Genomic DNA, 19576 nt, shown 5'->3' on the forward strand with positions numbered 1-19576 from the left:
AAGGAATAGCGGCTTTAGTAAGTTTTTGTGCAGAGGACTTTTTGCATTTGTAACTGTTAAAAGACCTTTTCCTCAGATCTTTTCTGTTCAGATGTATTCTATTCCATGTGAAAAAATATGGGACTGTAACGTACAGTATTTTTCGTAATTTTGATCTTGAATGATTTAGTTTCCTTGGTTTCTTAATATTTAAGATTAATTTTGACTGTATTGGTTTAACCTCATAGTGTGATGTTCATGATGATTCTTAAATAGTATTTAATAAATATACTGTTAAAAATCTTATACATATTCTGTCTTTTAGGATGCATTACAGATTTGTAGGCCTCATTCACAAGTGATTGTGATAAAATGTATTTTATCCACATTGGATAGATAAGGCGCACTGTATTCCAAACAAACCTTTTGTAAATGAGGCCTTATCTGTAAAGCTTTGATGCATTATGGACTATACAGTACTAAAATATTATTAGTATGTGTGTATGGTTATGGTTTCATTGATGATGTTTATTTACAGCATCGGGTTGTGATATATTGAAGCATAGAAACCATTAAAGCTTTGTCTGGAATGATATATTAATGTGAAAAATGCCTCTGTGGAATAAACCCACATAATTAAAATGCATCAAGTTTTTGAATGTGCTAAAAGGAGAAAAAGTACCCACACCCAGAAATCATGGAGGTGTTGTCCATTAAACAAGCAATGAAAACAGTGTTGTCTGCTAGTTGTCAACAACAGTTGTTAGTAAAGGAGTAGAGCGTATTTTGGAGTAGAGGGTGTCCACGCCTGCTGACTGCACTATTTCTGAATGTTCTATCATGGTGTTATCTCCAGGGTTTCAGACTTATTACTAAAGACAACAATCTGAAAAAAATGTCTTGTTTTACATGTGTGTTGCTTTTGAAGTTGCATGAATTAACCTTCATATTGATTCCAGATAACGGATTAAAATTTCTAAAGACCATCTTCGGGATAATGAATGTGAATTTCCATACTACTGCCTCAGGATAAATTGATTTAAATGTCAATTTGTCCTTGATATAGTGAAGGTCTTGCCAGTTTTAGAGCCCTAATAAAATGTGAAATCATACCCCCCCCCCCCCCCCCCAGACATTTTGGTGAAATTCTGTTATTATAATGCATGTTAATTATACATAGATAACACAACATCCCTTGAATGTTAAACTCCTAGTGGATTTAATAAAATATCTATGGCACAACATCTATTTTAATCCTTAATGTTTTCCAGTGTACACACTGAAGCATTCAAATTCTTGAAGGGCTCTTGCTAAAGGCTTTTTTATATGCTGTAGTGGAAGAAATATGTTCAACAGAACTTAAATGTCACAAAAGAAATTCCTGGTATGGTCCATCTGAATCCACAAGCATAGAGTTTATGATTTATACCTTTACCCATCCCTTAAATAATAAAATGCTTTATTAAGCATAAAATGCTTTCTCTTCCCCTCCCTAATCTCCAGCCTTTAAAACAGGGCATATGAATTAGTTCCATTTTTATAGTTTAAAAAGCCTACTTAACTTCGTGCTTGCCAAAAACAAAATCATGGTAGTTCAAGTCTGCTAAATGCTGTGTGAATACTTAAAGTTTCTTGTACCACCCTTTTTTGTATTTTTGTAATTAAAGGCAAATGATTAATGGTGCATGGGGGTAGCATCCACGCAAATAGTGATAAAAATAACTAACATATGGGAGTTCAGTGAGAACCGAAACCAGCTGATTCTAATACTGTATATCCAGCGTCTGCTACCGGATTAGTACAAACCTGATTGATGCGAGTCCTTTGATGGCTCACCAGTCTAAAGAGTGACAGCTGATGGATATTGTTGAACAAACACTGATGGGATGATTGTCCAGTCAAACTTGGTAGCAAAATTCATCCATGTCAGTAGCAGCCATATTTTATGCAGTACATACTGTATGCAGCAGTGTATGAGTGTGCAACCTTTTATTGGTCAGTTTCATTAAATGAAAGTGAGGAAGTTTCCTGAATTGTAGTTAAACCTATAGCAGGTATTACTGAGAATGAGAATATTGATGGGGTACCACTTTGATAGAGTAGATTGCTTTTTGTTCTCATAATAACATGGATAATTAAGGCTTATTGTTCAGTAGGAAGACCCACAAAATCACACAAGACATGCCATGCCAGTGCTCTTACTTTTCACAGTCATAAAACCCTTGCAGGCAATTTTCCTTTCTATTTTGCACATTGGAGTGACAAAGGCATTTGCGTTCTCACAAATAGTTTTAATGAGGGTGGCCTTAGCTCGTTCCATGATTTGCAATCGCAATTAAGAGGCTCATGGCTCCTCGGTCTATACTTACATCTTGATTCTAATGCGTGTCTATGTCATCCCCTGGGGGCAAGGTTGTCTGTACGCCCAAGGCACAAACTCTCTTATACTAGGGATAAAACAGATATTGGCTACCTCTGTGTATGCCACCCAAAACAGGCTTCACATAAACTCTTAGCAGCCCTTATTATTGGGAACTGAGAATTCATTATTGAAGATGAGGCCATTTCTTTTTACCATACAAATTCTGCCTCCAAAATTCCTGATTTCTGAAGGTCCGTCTAGTTTTGCTTCACAGAGAGGACTTGGCCCCTTGTACATGACATGTAAGGAAGACGTTTCTCATGCCCCTGTGGGTTCTTTCTGGCTGTTGCAGAAAGCATGTTTTTGACAGATGCTTTGAGAGTGTCCAGAAGTTACAGTATGTTCTGGAAATGAGTTTCTTTCCATTTGTCTTTCATTCTAAACAGGGCTCTTCCTGGTGCTCCTGGTACTCTAGCCGAAAAATGACTCTGATCTGAACCTCTCACAGCAGAAAAGATCTGGCTGGATTGAATGCTTCTTAAAAGTTGATGGTGCTGCATTGGGAGACTGTATCCCACCCCCCCCCACCCCCCACATGCATCACTGGATCCTGTCTCCATAGTATTTTTATGGTACTTTCAGCTGCTGGAATCTAGAGGGATCGGCCCTGCTAGGTACCAGTGGGAAAGACTGGAGACTTGGAATGCTGCTGTTGATGCAGCTGAAGCCTTGTTATACTGGATGGTAGCTCATTGCAGCAGTTTGATTGGATGATGTGCAGAAGCTAGTACCACTGAAAGCAATTGGTGAAGAGGGGGTTATGGTGACAGGTGACAGGTTTTCTTAGAGATTTGAGGAAGGGAAAAAAAAAAGAAAAATTTGTCTTTTAAAAGTCTTTGGGATGTTAAAAGTGTCAAAGAACAAGCTCACTGGAACGAAGATGTAGATAGTTACCTGGATTTCCTACAAAATTGGGATCTAGTGCCCTGTGTAACTGATCTCTGCATTCATTCATTTTTGCTGCTGTGGTTCAGGAATATTTTCTGAAGCAGCAGCCTGGAAACTTCAAGTTGCATGGTGAAACTCAGCCTGTTGGGTGGCAAAACAAAATAAACTGTAACACGTGTTAATATATGTACAGTACATATTCTTTTGAAAACCTTTAAAATTATTTCCATAGTAGGTGGATTTGCTAGCTGTAAGTTTTTTTTTTTACATATTAAAAACAGTCACCAACACAAATGTGGCATGTTTATTGTCCCTAAGAGGGAAAAACGGATCCATGTAGCACTGTGATCCTTTTAAGGATTAATCCTCTCAACAAAAGCTTTCTAGTGCGGCAGGAGTGCTGTCTGAAAGTAAAAGATGATAAGTCATTAATTTTTCAAAGTGCACGAAACAAATAAAGCTATCACTACTTCTTCTCTTTTAAAATGTGTTTTAGATGAGAGCCACTGTGAAATATTCCTGGAGCCTTTTTCCCAATTTAATATTTTCAGAAACAGACACATTTGCGGCAGTTCTAGCCACAGGATATCTCTGTTATGTGATCTCCACTAGGGTTATTTGTCAAGTGTCTTAAAAATCTTTTTTTAAAGTAAGAAATACTGTGGAATGCTAAAATACAGTATTGCAATAGGTGCTCTTGCAAAACTGTTTAATCAAATTCTCTCTTATAACAAAGCAGAGATGTAGAAATGCCCTGCTTCTAGATGTAATGTATTCTAGAATTCAAATCAGTTGTCTAATTATAGACTTGGTGATTTGTTATGCACACACTGTATGAGCAATTCTTGCTGTGTTCGTCAGTGCCCAACGGATACCTCAACATAGTGAGCACCATCTATCACACACTGGAAATGTCTATGTTTAGCAAAGGTTTGTTTCAACAAATCACATTTGGACCTAGAATTTTCTATTACTACTTCCATTGTAGTATGAGCATTTTGGAGTCTGGAACAGATTTTCTTTGTCCAAAATCCCAAATTGACTCCTACTCCCACAGTAATTTTGCTTTTGCAGTAATGCAGAGTTGTTTGAAATCAACAGCTGTTTTTGGGCCCTCCACATTTCTATGTTTGTCTTTCTGCCCCTCTGCTTCTGAATCATAACTCTGCCTTTCGGCACCTTGCTGAATGCCTTCTGTCACATCTGCACCATTTAATCAAAATTCTGTTTAAAACTGCTGTTTTGATTTTGTGCTTCATAAAAACAATAAGCCATATAAGATTTCACTTCTCAGGGGAGAAAAAAATATTTTAACTTTTGGTCAATAACTGCACTTATCCCATTGTATAATATTACGGGATTTTAATGGAGAGGTCACTCCTTATGTCTAATACCAGTTTCATTTTATTATTATGCTTCTAATTTTGTTTCAAAGGTTCATTCTCTTAACCACATTAGCTTGAGTGTTTCTGTAATACTGGACCAGAAAGTCAGCATATTAGTGTCCATATCCACGGATGATCTTTCTAGTCTGAAACAAAACCTTTGCTCTTATTTTTAGTTGCCACTAGAGGGATGCATTGACAACACTTTCTCTGGATTTTTGTTGTCACAGACTGGGCTGCAATGTTGTACCACAATGATTAAAAATAAGTGTAAAGGGTAGCATTTTGTATAAGTCACCTTCTAATATACAAGAAGTAATGATTATAATACAGATATCTTAATCAATGCAGTAGGATATGACTTCTGTCTTTCTTACTAAATTGCAGGAGATCTCTGTATTACTGTGATGGGAAAATGCAGAGTGAGCTGCTATATACATGTAGGTGCCCCTGCTGGCTTCATCCAATAATTTATGATTCGTTGCAGTTAAAAGAAATGATTTGATAGTAATGATGCCTTTACCACAAAATGTCTTTTGTATTTTCTTCTGATGAAAGCACTAGCTGCCCTATTGCAGGGGCACTATCTAGCCATTAAAGTATTGCAGTTATTTGAATAGCTCCTGAAAGGACAAAATGTCTATGCTGGGTAGTTTGCCTCATCATTGATGTTGCCTGGGCTTAATGTTGAAACATGTCATGTGTGGTTGATAGTGAAACATTCATAAGTGGTTAGCATTGCAGCCTTGCAGTGCCGGGGACTTGGGTTCAGTTCCAGACCTAGGGTGCTATCTGCATGGAGTTTGTATGTTCTTCCTTTGATAAGGTTTCCAGAAGGTAAAATTGGCCCTGGTGTGAGTGTGTGCATGTTTGTGTTTGTATCTGTATCTGCCCTGCGATGGACCGTATCCTGTATCCTGCCTTCCACCAATTGCTTGTCATGATAGGATCCGGCTCCCCCACAACCCTGTATTGGATAAAGTGGTTTAAAGATGGATGGATAGAATTGGATTCGGAGTGTATCGGCATGTGTATATTACTAATGTGTGAAGACATTTACAGTAAAATGTAGGAGCAATTTCTTCAATTCCTTCATTCCTCAGAGTGAAAACACTTTCTTCCTTGCGGTGTGTTTTGCTTTTCAAATCATTCTGTGTAGCATGTCATCAAATGTGCTGAGTGTTTTAGAAAAGAGTAGGCTATGTTTGTCAGCTGTCCTGCCAGTCACAGAAAAGACTGGCAGATTGAGAACGTGGTGCAGGCACATTGTGCAGTGGTGTCTTGCTTTATGACTCTGAGGTACTTTATGATTCTAGAAATTGAAATTACTGTCAACAAAAAAGTCATTTAGGCAAACTTAGAGCAATAGCTGTTACCTTGAGGTTTACTCCTGTCAGCCCTTCTTAACATCTTCGTTGTGCAAACAGTGCCTATCATCCTACATTCCCTAACCTAATCAGGTCCTTGTGGGTTGGAAAAGTTTCCATGGCATCAGACAATTTGATCTGGAGAGCAAATTTAAATGGAACTGCAGCCAGACAAATGGAACCAGTCCTTTTAACACAAGGGTTTGTGTTTGAAATTTAATTCTGAATTTTAATTGTAAAACATCCCTAAACATTGCACTGTCTGTCATTCACACTGAGCTCCATTTAACCTTGTATCCTGTACACACTTAATTAGCACACACCTTTTCAACTGAAACCTTTCTGTACAATACATCTAAATAATTACATCCGTTCCAAAACAGTACTGTGTGAAAGAGGCCAAGCACGTTTGCTCTGGGGGCCCCCAAGTCACTGAACAAGTAAAATGAACTGGTTTGGCCTAAGAGAGCCCAGCACTTCAGACATCATCAGGACATGCCTGGGCTCTTTCATAAGCTCACTGTTGCTGGGAATCTTCACAGCTGGCCGAGTGCTGCCTGAGTTCGATGGGCTTGAGTGGGATAGTGTGTGCTTATTTTGCTGCATGACAGTGACACCTGTGGTACAGTATATCCAGGGCTTACAAGCCACCCCTCCAATATACTGCAGTACAGTATACTGTTCTGTAGTCACTGTGGGACTCACAGTGTTCACAAACAAAGTGTGTTTTCAAAGAAATTGCTGTCAGTTTTCTTGACATTTATTTAGGTCAAAGCTCTGAACTTAATTGTCCAACAATTGTCCAACGACTCACTAACAATTGTTCACAATCGGCTAATAGTAATTCCAAAGCTACTGTAGGTGAAAGGTGTGTGAAAAAAATAACTGAATTCAAAATGTAAATAAATACTGGGAAAGAGGATGGTGAGAGAGAGTGTCATACCTTTTGAATAACAGGTTTGACAGGTGCATTCTTTTCACTTTCAGAGATGCATCAGTGTTTTGACATTGCTTGAGAAAAAGACAATCATCTAGTGACAAGGGCAGGGAGTGGAACTACTGTAAAAGACATGTTAGCTGGGAGCCTTATTCATTTTCATATTAGTTTGGAATGTCCAAAGCTCCAACTGTTTTACCAAAGTTAGTAGTTCTGATGTCTGTAATGGAGAATCGAAAATCATAGATTCCTTTCCTGCAGTATATTGCTGCATCCTCAGAAAAGGCTTGATGTACTGTAAAGAAGATATTTGCTTTGCATTTCTGTATAAGAATTGAAAGGATTCTACTTTCAAGTGTGATGATTTCATTTGCTAGTAGACTCAGACCTGAAGAAATATGAAGTTAAACATTGGTGCTAATGCTGACATTTTTCCTAGACACATAAACAGTTGCCTTTATCTTTCATAATTGTACACTCTCTCAAATACAACCCTGGACTGCTGCCACAAACCTATAATAGCAGGAGCAGACTGTGAAATGAATCATGCATTTAGAGCTCTTAGATGGGACATGCACAATAGCAATCACAGCTGTTTTCACAATGTACACATTACACTCAACGAATAATCCCTTTGTCTTGCAGAAAACGGTCTGTTTTTTACATTTACCAACCTTTCAATCACGAAGACAACTCCATGCTCTCCAAGCCTTACTGTGTGGTTTTCAAGCAAGACCGGAGACCGATTTACTTTTGTTATCACCTCAGACATACAGTACAGTAGTATTCCGTGATTTTGTTTTACGTAGTCTCAGGGGCACAAGTAGATTCAGCAATGACTGCTGTTGCATATTTTGAAAAGACTCTGTAAAAGTTTTGAGCTGTCACTCACTTGTACAGCTGTTATAATATATGTGATGATGTGGAGTTATTGTTAGTTTTCTTCACACAGCAAAGAGCTGAGAAAGACAGCTCTGTGATGAGATCAGCAGGGATCTCAGGGCTGTTTATCAGTAGCCGATCCCTTTTCCCTCTTGTCCATTAAAACAGCAGTAGACTTATTTGTAGGCTCTTAATTACCTTGGGCAACTATCTCCACTTACAGTACTGTATGTGAGAACCTTACCTGGTTCCACAGAACTGCAGAAGTTGCTTTAAAGTGCTTTTAGAGTACTGAATGTGATGGTGCATAATGCAGCTTAATACACTATAGGGCTTGTTTTTTAATTAGAGATCTATTAATAATACATATTTATGTTTTTTTATTTTCTTAGACTTATTGCTCCTTTCTGTTTGCCTTTCCTCAAAGGCAATTTGCATGCAAACTGTTAATAACAGTGTCTGTACTGTGAGGTCCAGATGAGAATTTGGGATGTGAATATATGATATATACTGATTCGTTCTCAAAGTTCAGGCAGTAGGGGTTTGGGGAAAATTTGTGTGTTTGGATTTAGAACTTGTAAATGGATAGAAAACAGAATAAGGGGTGAATGTTCAGATTTGTATGTGCAACAGCAATCTATATGAGGCCACTGCTCTCCCTAATTTATATCGATGATCTAGATTTTGTTACAGTTCATTAACTAGACAATTTACAGATGATGATAAAAGAAGAAGATTAGAAAACGTTGTAAAATTAAACATGTAGATAAAACTCAAGATGGCAGATGACCTGTAATGTAGATAAGAGTTGAAACTATAGAAACAAGATGGGAAATATTGAAGAGGCTACAGATGGAAAAGAAGTCTAACTGTAGGTGTTTACATTTACATTTTTGGATTTCAAGTTGAATATTCTACAGAATATTGGGAAGTTATAAAAGTGGGGAATGGGGAAGATATATAATTATAAGTGTAGAATTTTAATCAAAGGATGTTATGTTTAGGGAAACCCTAAACAGTTTTTTATTGAGCTAGAACAGTAGATCATTTCATATTTGATCCTCTCTAATACCCAATGAATGTTGGCATAACATGGTATTTAAAATTCCCATTTCCTCCTTTCAGCCTTGCCCTGTAGAGTGCAGCGTCCTTCAATGCACTGTAATTAATCTAACTTTCTGTACTGTTGGTCATTGAGCAATGTTCTGCCACATCTTCCTTTAGATTTACTTCCCTGTTGGCAGACAAGATGATTATAGTTCTGCAGATACTCTAGATTTCTAAACTGATGAAAATTGATGAATATTATTTGTCATCGGCTGTGTTGTGCTTCTGTTAACTCGCAAGCATAAATGTTTACAGCTGCTAATGTAGGAATCCAGCTATGATGGTACAGTACATTTCCACTGAGCTAGACCATTATTTTTTTTTCTTCAGGAGCAGATTTGGGTCCAATTATTATTGACTAGAGCAAGACCTTTTTAAAATTGAACAATAAATGTTTACTTTTGGCAGCACACTTTAGAGCCCCATTAATATGTCCTTTTTATTTACTTACAAAACCATCCCTTTCTGCAAATACATTTTTAGTTAATTAATTCTAATTCACTTACAGTATTTTTAACCTGCTTTGTCACCTTACGAAGTATACTTCATACAAAATGTATTGTAGATAACAGTTTTTATGCAGCATATGATTTGTAATGTCTGGTTAATTTGAAGGCAATGTCTGTGCAACGGTTCTCATAGGATTGGCCCGATACAAAAACATATGATTTGTTAAAAGACAGAGAAATAAAAACGTGGAAATGAAAAAGGAAAAAAAAAGCTGAGATTGATCATTCATGTCCATATAGCATAACTGTAAAAATGATTTGCATGTTTATAAAATCTGAAATAATCACTGCATTCAGATATCAGATATGAGTCATATCTAATATATTTAATCATAGTTAAATATATGATATTTGCTGTAAATATCATATACTGCGGTGCGGTGGCTCTGTGGCTAAGGATCTGCACCTGTGGCTGCAAGGTTGCCGGTTCATATCCCGCAGATGGCAGAGGAATCCTACTCCGTTGGGCCACTGAGCAAGGCCCTTAACCCCAACTGCTCCAGGGGTGCCATATAAATGGCCGACCCTGCGCTCTGACCCCAAGCTTCTCTCCATGTCTGTGTGTCTCATGGAGAGCAAGTTGGGGTATGCGAAAAGACAGATTCCTAATAGATATTGTATATGGCCAATAAAGTGATCTTTTATCTCTTATCTTATATTTCAAAACATATTTCCACAGGATGGGAATGCAATCTTAAGCCTGGTGTGAGTGGGGTCTTCTGCATCAATTGGTATGTTTTCATGACTTGCTAGTCAAGTGATCATCACAGGCTTGTTCGAAACCATTTACAGCAGGCCAACTCACCAAAGGGTCAATTGATTTCAATCAGTGTTGCTCCATCTAATTGCTTTTATACCTTACTCCCATCATTGACTCACCACTGCCTGGCAAGAACGTTTAACAAATTTTCGAATATCCATTTGCCATTCAGCATTGCTTAATTAGTGCAGTGGCATTAATGGTCCCTGGTGCTAACACTGAATTACAGCTGTTTTCATCAAAGCGCAGGCAGGAGGAAATGAGCATCAAGGGAATCGAAGTTTGCCTGAAGCTGCACCCAGTTTCATCAACAGATCATGTGTCCTAGTGGACCACTTCTCTGCTGGTGTTCTCTTTATTACCCATGCAGTTTTTAATTCAAATTCCTTTTATACAGCTCTCACTCCCATACCCTTACTTAAACCTACACACCAAAGATAGAAAAATTTACCCACCTGCTGCCAGTTCTGTTCGTCTCCAGACAAGTGATCGGCTCTGATGACGGCTCTTCTGAGCGTCAGCGCCCCTTAGTGGCCGAGCAGCTGATTAGTGACAGGCCAGTGCGTTCCGAGCCGGTGTCGATACCTTCGATCCCTCAGAATGAGCTGAGCACACTGTGGCTGTCAAGTCCTGTTGTCTCCTGCTCCTCCCTCCCTCCCTCCCTCAACCTGGGCCTGCGTGCTCGGGGGTCGAGCCACAGTGAGTGTGTCATGACAGGGCTGGAGCCACAGCCGCAGTCACAGTTCTTCCAGGTTCCCCAGACCCCCTCTCCCTGCTGCCTTGTCCCCGCTCTCTGTATCCCCTGGAGAAGGACTGATATGCACAAGCTCCTGGAGGAAGGTATGTTCCAATCTCTACCTGCTTTCATGAAAAACTGGAGCCTAGAAACGCAATTAATCCATTCCGGTCTCTCATTTGGATGTCTTAGCAGAGAGGTTGATAAAATACTTATTTACTGGATTTCCTGCAAAGTGTGCTGCAAAAGTGTTTAAATAATTATTCACGTGTACAGTACTTTGAACTTTTAGAATTTTTCTAGAGATTTGCTTCCTACTTTCAAACATAGTTTTTTTTATGGAATACCGTTTTTCCTTGTATGTGACCCGTTTAAGTTTAGTGTGTTACTATTGACTTTCATGCTGTTGCAAATCCATTTGGAAACTTGTTTAGCACTGGCAATATCTCTGAAACATATGTGCTTCTCTGAAATAATGCTAATACTGGTAACTTTTTTTAAAGTGGTTAGATACTCTTCAACAAATAACTTAAAACTAAATGCATCACGTAACTTTGATCTGTTGAATTGAGGATTTGCACAAAGGTACACTCCGTTGATACAGACTGTTTTAATCTACCTACTGTATTCTCTTAGTTTAGTCCTGGAGCTCACTTCTAATCATAAAATACAGTATTTGCCTTTCTGATTTCCTAGTAACAAGAAAAGAGAGAAACAGCCATTTGTATTTTGTCCTCAGTTATTCAAAGGATTATCTGCTGTTTCACCTTGAAAGTGCACTATTCCCTGCCAGGCTTCTTAAACTCACCATTTCAGGCTAATTTTCTCTATGTGGAAGCCTGCAGTTTCTAGAGTAGATTGGCATTTCAGTGGCTCATGCAATTCAGGGCTTTTGATGTTTCATCACATCAAAGAATATTGTGTTAAACCTGTTTTTTCATAGAAACAGTCCTCTCCTTCTCAAAAATCTTTCAATCTTCAAAGAAAGATTTCAGAAGAATTTTATTCTTATGTTCTAATATTCACATCATTTCAGGGCATCAGTATGTTATAGCTCTCTTTATTTCTGATAGATAATATACAAAACACATTTTAGATTTCGTATGAACCGTTTTTTCAATGAATGCTGTACACAGCATCTTTAAACTTTGACTTGGCATAAATTTTCTATTCCTATTCTTTGAAATCACTTGCCGTCTGCTCTCATAAGAGCAGGATTTCTTGCTACTGCAGGAGAATTCTAGACTTTGACAAATTGGCGTACTGACACAGCAGATGTTGTAGTAACATCACTTCCAATCAGTTAATTATAATGTCTTGCAGTACATTTTTCTTGTTTGTGCTTCCCATGAGTAGCTACTAATATTAAATTACAGTACATAAAATGATGACTTAATACTTTTTGTTTCCTTGGTCATTTTAGACAGGGGTAGGTGGAACAACTGATATCAAATAACTCTAGAACTGCTGGGGTTTTTTTCTTTTATTAAGTGCTCAGTTCAAATTTGGTTCAGTGATTACTGGTTGTGTTTAATGGCATTCTTGGAAGGGGAACCACTTTGGAATTTGTTGACGATCCCTTTAGAAAACAGATGCCGTCTTCAGCAGATACTGCATGTCATGCGAGGGTTGTGTCAGGCATCTCTCCTGTGTCTGATTCATTTCTACTCCCACAGCCCATTTAGCAAAACATCTCCTTCCAATATCTTCATCCAAGACAGAGGAAAACATTCCATTATGTACAGACAAATCGCAACTCGAAATGTATGAATAAGGAATAAGATTTAAATCACTCAGTAATGGCGAAGATACATGGGTTGAGGAAATGAAAAACAGGGTGGAGAGTGATTATTTTGCTGATGAATTAAACCTCTTGCCACTGGGGAATTAAAAAATGTTGTCTTCAGCATACAGTATCTATTAAACTAGGAAACTAGGAAAAAGTATTTGGGTGCTGGACAGGGTTAATTTGTATTGCCTTGTCTTTGAGTTTCATGGTGCATACATAATATATACTGTACATTCATAGGTGTAAATACTAAATGAATCCACATACTTGTAATGTAGAAACATGAAACAACTGGAGGGGCAATTATCTGCTTTGTTTGTAAACCAATGCTATAAAAACAGACAGTATCTCATTTCATTAAATATGAACTTTTGAATGAAAACACTGCTGATATTCAAGCCACAAGCCAGCTGATGCAGTGAAATTTGTTTTGGTAAACAAGAGAAAATACGTTTAATTCTATGTATTTATACTATACTTACATTAGGTTATGCTGTTATTACTACAGAAAAAACACAACTTTAAAATTGCAAACATAATCTAGCATAATCAAGCGGTTAACCAGTTTAATAAGACTGTGTATCAGTATTCTTGTTTATGTTTTCATTGTAGAATGTAGTATCCAACATATAATCTTACAAAATTCGAAATATGCTTTCTGAATTTGGTTTAAGCATATACAGTACTGTTTGGAATGTTTTGTTTCATTTTCTTGGCCTTTTATAAATATATATTCAAGACAGTAGAAGAGTATGAGTGACTCCCAGTCTCTGAAATGGTTGGATAGCAATTGTATTTGTCAAACATTGATATTTCACTAAATCTTCTTTAGAGTTTAATGGTCTCTTTTTTTCACTACAAAAAAGGTGCATCAAAGACAACAAAAAAAAATGACAAATCCAGAGGTTAACTGGATTGAACAGATACCGAAAGAACTAGACTTCTGTATCTTAAGTATAAAGAGATTAGGTGAGTGACAGCCATTCTAGGATCATAAAATGCTAAGAGGAATGAATAAAGGAAACAGTGATTTATTCCTTTATTAACATAGCTGAGAAAAGGTATGTAGATTCAACTCTTCTTGCACTAACGTCTTGTATCCACTAGAGGATGCTGATATCTCAATTGCTAATAAAGAAAAAAGAATTTGTCTTTTTTCTTTGGCGTTCTTTGGATCTAGTGGAGATACACTCATGCTATTTTACCAAAAAACATTAACCCATTAAGCAAGTCCAGGATGCTAATGCATCTGTGAATTGTCAGTACCTCTGATCTTTGGATACACACTGTAATTACACAGTCCGCTAATTTACCCATAGAATTATTGACTGGTCTGCTGTTGAATTAAAAAGTAAGTGTGAACTAGGCAATTGTTCTGACAATTTATGACCCTTTTTTCTTTAACATGTCAGCATGTTAAAGATGGGAAGAGACCGATGGGCCCTTTAATCAAAAGTGAATGTTTCTTATCCCAGACCCCATTATCCAATTCATCTTTTATAAAGGATGGCGTGAAATTGATTCTCACACTGAGCTTATTACTTCTATTGCAATCCATATCAATTGAAAACCAATGTGCATCTGCAGTAACTCTAGGATGAGTTAAGTGAGAAAAGAGATTATGTCTGGAATTGATTAGGTTGCTCTGTGTTCTTTCTAGGTGTTCAGAAATGGTACTTTGTCTGCCTTTGAAGTGTACTAGCCATCATACTGTTGGTGAGAAGGGACACACAGGAGAGTGTCCATAGTCTTGTGTGTGTGAGTGCTTGAGTCATGATGACTACGTTTTTCTGTGAAGTTTGTTGTGCGTTGCAATACTTGTTTTGAGCAATTTTCCAGACACCTTGTTCTAGTTTGTGGAGGGTAGTAGCTCATTATAAGCTGCTGTTTCTTTAGTGCTGTAATAATGTTTTTTTGGAGGAAAAACTAAAAGAAAAGAGTGAATGACTTGTGAGACAAGAGGGCCATCTCTGAACATGTTGAGAAGCTGCTACATGCTTAGTGGAATCTACTCCTCTGACCTACTTGTCCTTCTTACACTGAAGCCTTGCCTGTTGGGCTGAATTTGCTTACAGTGGTGTTGGCTGGGTTTGCACAATGTCACAGAAAATGAGTCTGTTCAGCTGATTTGTCTCAAAAACAAACTTCCAAGTTTTTTGTTAGATTGCTTCTGCAGCAAAGGTTTTCTTAACAATCACATGTCACTCAAGGGAATACAATTAAACTTACAGTTTGGCTTTCACAGTTTTTCAGCTGCATAACACCTGAGGCAAAGTGAAATAATAACCCTGAGGGAGAGGGTTATAAATGCGGCATATGCTTATGGAATGTTGTAAAAAAAAAAAGTGACAGCACATTCATCAGGTGAGATTAACTTAATGGATTGATTTTTGATCTTTTGGGACAACAGATTCTACTGCTTATTGTCTAAAGGCTTGGAAAAAAGCGGCTTGGAGATATTTAAAAAAAAGGTTTGGGTTTATGTGTTTGATTTAGAGTGATTACACTCAGTGTACAGAAAAAGCCCTATTGAATGTACTGTATAGTGAGAACAGTTAAAACAAACCTTTAGACTACTGATGGCCCAAAAATTGGTACACTTGTTCATGTACAGAATATATACTGAATACAATATAACATTTTAAGACTACCACTTGAGATGCTTTTGTACTGATAAAGATTTGTATTTGTTAATTCACATAAGCAGTACACACCCTTATGAATGGGTATTTTTAAAAACCTTTCACTATAGTCCCCATTGCTTGTTCTGTGCCAGTTATTACATTCAGGAGTTCATGAGGACCTTGATGAGACACAAGGTGACATGATGAAATAGTAACCTCCCCAAGCAGAACTGCTTCATCCCAGTTTTGCTGTGTTTCAGATGTCAGATTTTAATCTAATCCTACAGTATGTCAGACCTTGACCAAGCCTTTTTGTCCACTTAGCCCAGAACAGGATGAATCTCTGACTGGTATTTGTCCCTGTCCTGTTGCCAGCCAATCCAATTCCAATCTGCTAGTTCATTGCCACATTTCTTAGAAGAAAAATCAAATTGGATTTTTCTGTGCATCTTTACCATTGATATTCAATTGAATGTTTCAAAGATAAAACAGAAAACAATTCAGATCACATATAAATCCTAAACTGCATCATAAACTGTGGTGTTTGGCTAATGGGTTTATGAATTAATGCATTTTCTCACATCTGCAGTGCAGTGAAAGTGAAAATTGTACAGATTACAATTTGTTCAATTTTGGTCATCTTTTTTTAAAATATGAATTCAATAGTTCAATAGTTCATAAATCTGGTCACCTTTTTCTGTAAACATAGTTGTTTCTCAGCCCTAGTTTTCAGGTCTGTTCATGTGGAAAATAAATCATCATAAATTAGCATCATCTTCTTTTAGGAAATGCTGTAATTTAAATGTGTTAAATGGAGAAGGAATTATTGACATTGAAACTTTACTGGTCTTACACTTAAATTGTTTTGAAAGATTTTAAAAAATTATTTACAGAAAGCATTTCCATCATGTAGTGCAGAGGCAGACAGTAAATTAAGTGGATTAATCACATCCTGGTTGACGGGAGATGCAGTGTTGCTCTGTGTGGCTGCTCAGATGATTCCCCTGTCGTTTGGCTCAGTTGCTTATCTAAATAAAGAACAAACAAAAACAGCGCGTTCATTATAAGAGCGGTTTCCCTCTTTACTCGAGATCTGTCTGTTTCATCACCTCGCGAGCTACTGTAGGTGCTGTGAATTGGTTACATAATTAGGGGCTCCAGGAATTGTCTTGCCTTTTAAAAGCCGTTGATGAAAAGAAAGCAATTTGTCTCGACTAAGCAGAGGCGCAGGCTGTCCCTCACAGGAGCGTGCAACTTTAAAAGCCCAGTCAGATGGCACAGTGTGAGGCAACGGCTGCACTCAGAAGGCTTGCTCCTTTCCTTTCACAGCTCTCTCTCTCCCTGGGTAATCCACTGTGGCTTGTGTGTGTGGTCGGAAAATACAATTTGTTCTTCTGTAGCCCTGATGCTCTATGCTGTGGATACCTGGGTGAATGTGTGAAGCTCCACTCCGTGTCTTGAACCAGATCTCTGCTATTGCCGTGAGGAATTGAAGTCTGTCGCTCCCCATTGGGACTACCTTTCTCCTGATATGTGTGAGGAATTCAGATGCCTGTACTGCATCCACCAGACCCGAGCCCTGAGAGCACCTTGACGCTGTACCGGGAGCTAGAATGATAGCAGTCTCTTTTAAATGCCGATGTCAGATATTGCGGAGAGCTACTAAAGGTATCGTACTGAGCCATTTTATGTTCCTTCTTGTGCATTTAGCAGAAATGAAGTTATCTCAGCCTAAAGTTGTTTGTGTTGCTAATAGGAAGGCTTGGCACTGAGGCAGGGGCTACGTTAGACAAGAAGACAAAAGGGATCACAAAGTGGAAGAATGCCCTTTGCTGGGTGTCTGTTTTAGGGTCCCTGAGCACAGAGTACTGGTGAAAAAAGTCAGTTTTTCATGTATGGTACAGCATGCATGTTTATTGCGCACTAGTGCTACAGTAGTTCAGAATGTCATAGGTGAGGCGTTTAGATTTTTTGCCTTCATTTGTTGGTTAAAACTTGTATCCTGATTTCAGACGCCTAGTATTTCAGATATTTGCCTGTTTTAAATGCACCATGATTAAGTGCCCTTCATATTATTGTTTTTCTGCCCTTTGTTTTTGTAAATGTACTGTAGATTTTGTGCCAGCATGTACTGAAGCTTTGCATTTTAATGTATTTTTCACTCTTATGTTCCTTTAACGCAGAGCAGTATGGATTACTACAGTACATCCTGTTTCCATGCCACTGACGAAAGTTATTGATGTGTTGCCTAATGGGCAGTGGGACTCCTGCTGCATCACAGGTGTCCAAGCTGCCATTGGAATTCTTGTCTTTAGGACCTCTTCTGTTTAGGCTTGATTTCTTATAGCAGAGCACAGATTCAACATTTTATTAAGCCTTTTTTATCCTTTGTTTGGTACATCTTTCAAAAACATTTTTAGAGTTCATTAAAATGAAACCTTTTAGGTGTATTGTTTCTTTCAGGTAATGCTGTGTTTCACTGAGTGTGGTTCGGCAAATCATTTAAAAACATTACCAGTTTTATCAAAATCTGTAGGTAAACAATGAGCTATCAGTGTAGTATTCTTACTGAAGCGGTAGAGGCAGTAGCATTTTACTCAAAGTTTGATTTACAGGTCATCATTATCACCAGCTTTTTACATTAGTCTTATAAATATTTTAATGGAAGCTATTTATATTGTCCTGGCTTGGTTGGTCAGCTTCCTCTGATGAACAAGAACCTGGACTTAAAATGTAATGAATATTTAATTTCCTGTACAGCCCTGGGTTTGTGATCTCCATGGTGATTGAAAAAGAAAAGAATTATTAAAATGACCTGGGGATATGAGAGGCTGCTGGTATTCACTGACTCCAGGTTGAACTGTACATTATCTGTTTTGAAATGTGAACACCAACTTATTACAATAATCAGGGATTTATAAGTTATTCACCATTCATTTCATAGAGGAGACCAGTTAAAACCTACATTAATATGCTGATCAAAGATATATGTACCTCTGAATAATATCATGTTTAATGCAGTAAGTTAATATTTTGCATACTGTACTATATGTTCTTTCCTTTCAAGTGTGATTGGTTGTAAGTGGCAATAAGAAAGAAATAAGGAGTGCTTTTTTCTACTTCAGGTTTGTTTGACTGCTGTACAGAAGCCAATACATGTATTTATACCTGCAACCAAATATTGATTTAGCATGTAATACTAAGTGTTCATTCAGTATTTTATGATAAAAACAAAAATAACTTTCACTTGTCTGTGTAAATAGAATGTTTGTGGAAAGATTGCATACTGCATTTCTAAATACGTCATTTTCAGATTTATTCATTCCCTGGCAATGTACTGTATGCTTTGTTCACCTGCCTATGGCTACAGTAACCTCAAGGCGGTACTTCTTCTACACTTTTAATGGGCTGTTAAACTACTCATGAGGGATATTTGACCACTCCAGCATGCAAAACCTCTCCAGCTCCTCCAGGCTGCTTTCCTCAGCTCTTATCATGTTTTTTATGCTCTTTGGTCATTGAGTTTATTGCATTCTTTGTATTGTTGTACAATGTATTGTGAAGATTTGTGGTAGAAGGCACCAGGTTTTAGCTAAAATGTGTAGACAAACCTTGTAATGTACAGTACTGTATATATGTTTCTCAGTTTTAATTAAGATTACAAAACAATTCCTAAAGAATATACATTCATTGATTACAGGAGGGATGGTTTCCTTTGTCTTCAATGTTTACTTTTCTATCCCAATCCTGGTAAGAGAGTTCAAAAACTTAATTTGTGTTTCTTCCAGTCACGTCATGTGGTCACATCTGTCTTGGGAGTCCTTTAGTTGCTGTATGGTCTCTTGCCTCTTCTTTTCCACACCACTTCTTACCAAACACATGGGTCACAACCTCCTTATGTCGTCTTGCTAATGAAGCAGTAGGTGTCCCCTTAATCCTAACCTTCTTGGTGATGGGTGCCACAGTTGAAACTGCAGTGTCTTTATGGGTTTGTATAGCCTTAGTCATTGTAGATTAATTGTAGATTTTAAGACACTACTGACACAGTCTCTGACAAAGTGGCACTGATTGTTTCAGTTCTGTCTTCAGCCTATTTTAATATCCACTGGCATTCAAGTTGACTTCCAGAAGGTTCTATAAACTTCAGAATTTGTGTTTAGATGCATGTGTAATTATTCTATTGCAGTTGCA

General features: G+C 37.7%; 1 protein-coding gene across 1 annotated transcript in view; it reads left to right on the top strand.

Annotated features, from left to right (window-relative positions):
• Window positions 1–19576, top strand: part of grip1 (glutamate receptor interacting protein 1) — a 179822-nt gene that overhangs the window by 39240 nt on the left and 121006 nt on the right. Inside the window, exon 2 of the mRNA XM_088922593.1 lies at window positions 10702–11076. Coding sequence (XP_088778719.1) covers window positions 10702–11076 — 375 coding nt within the window. The remainder of the gene's footprint in view (window positions 1–10701; window positions 11077–19576) is intronic.

Source organism: Atractosteus spatula, chromosome 8 (genome assembly GCF_055471065.1).
Source record: "Atractosteus spatula isolate fAtrSpa1 chromosome 8, fAtrSpa1.hap1, whole genome shotgun sequence".
Lineage (NCBI taxonomy): Eukaryota > Metazoa > Chordata > Actinopteri > Semionotiformes > Lepisosteidae > Atractosteus > Atractosteus spatula.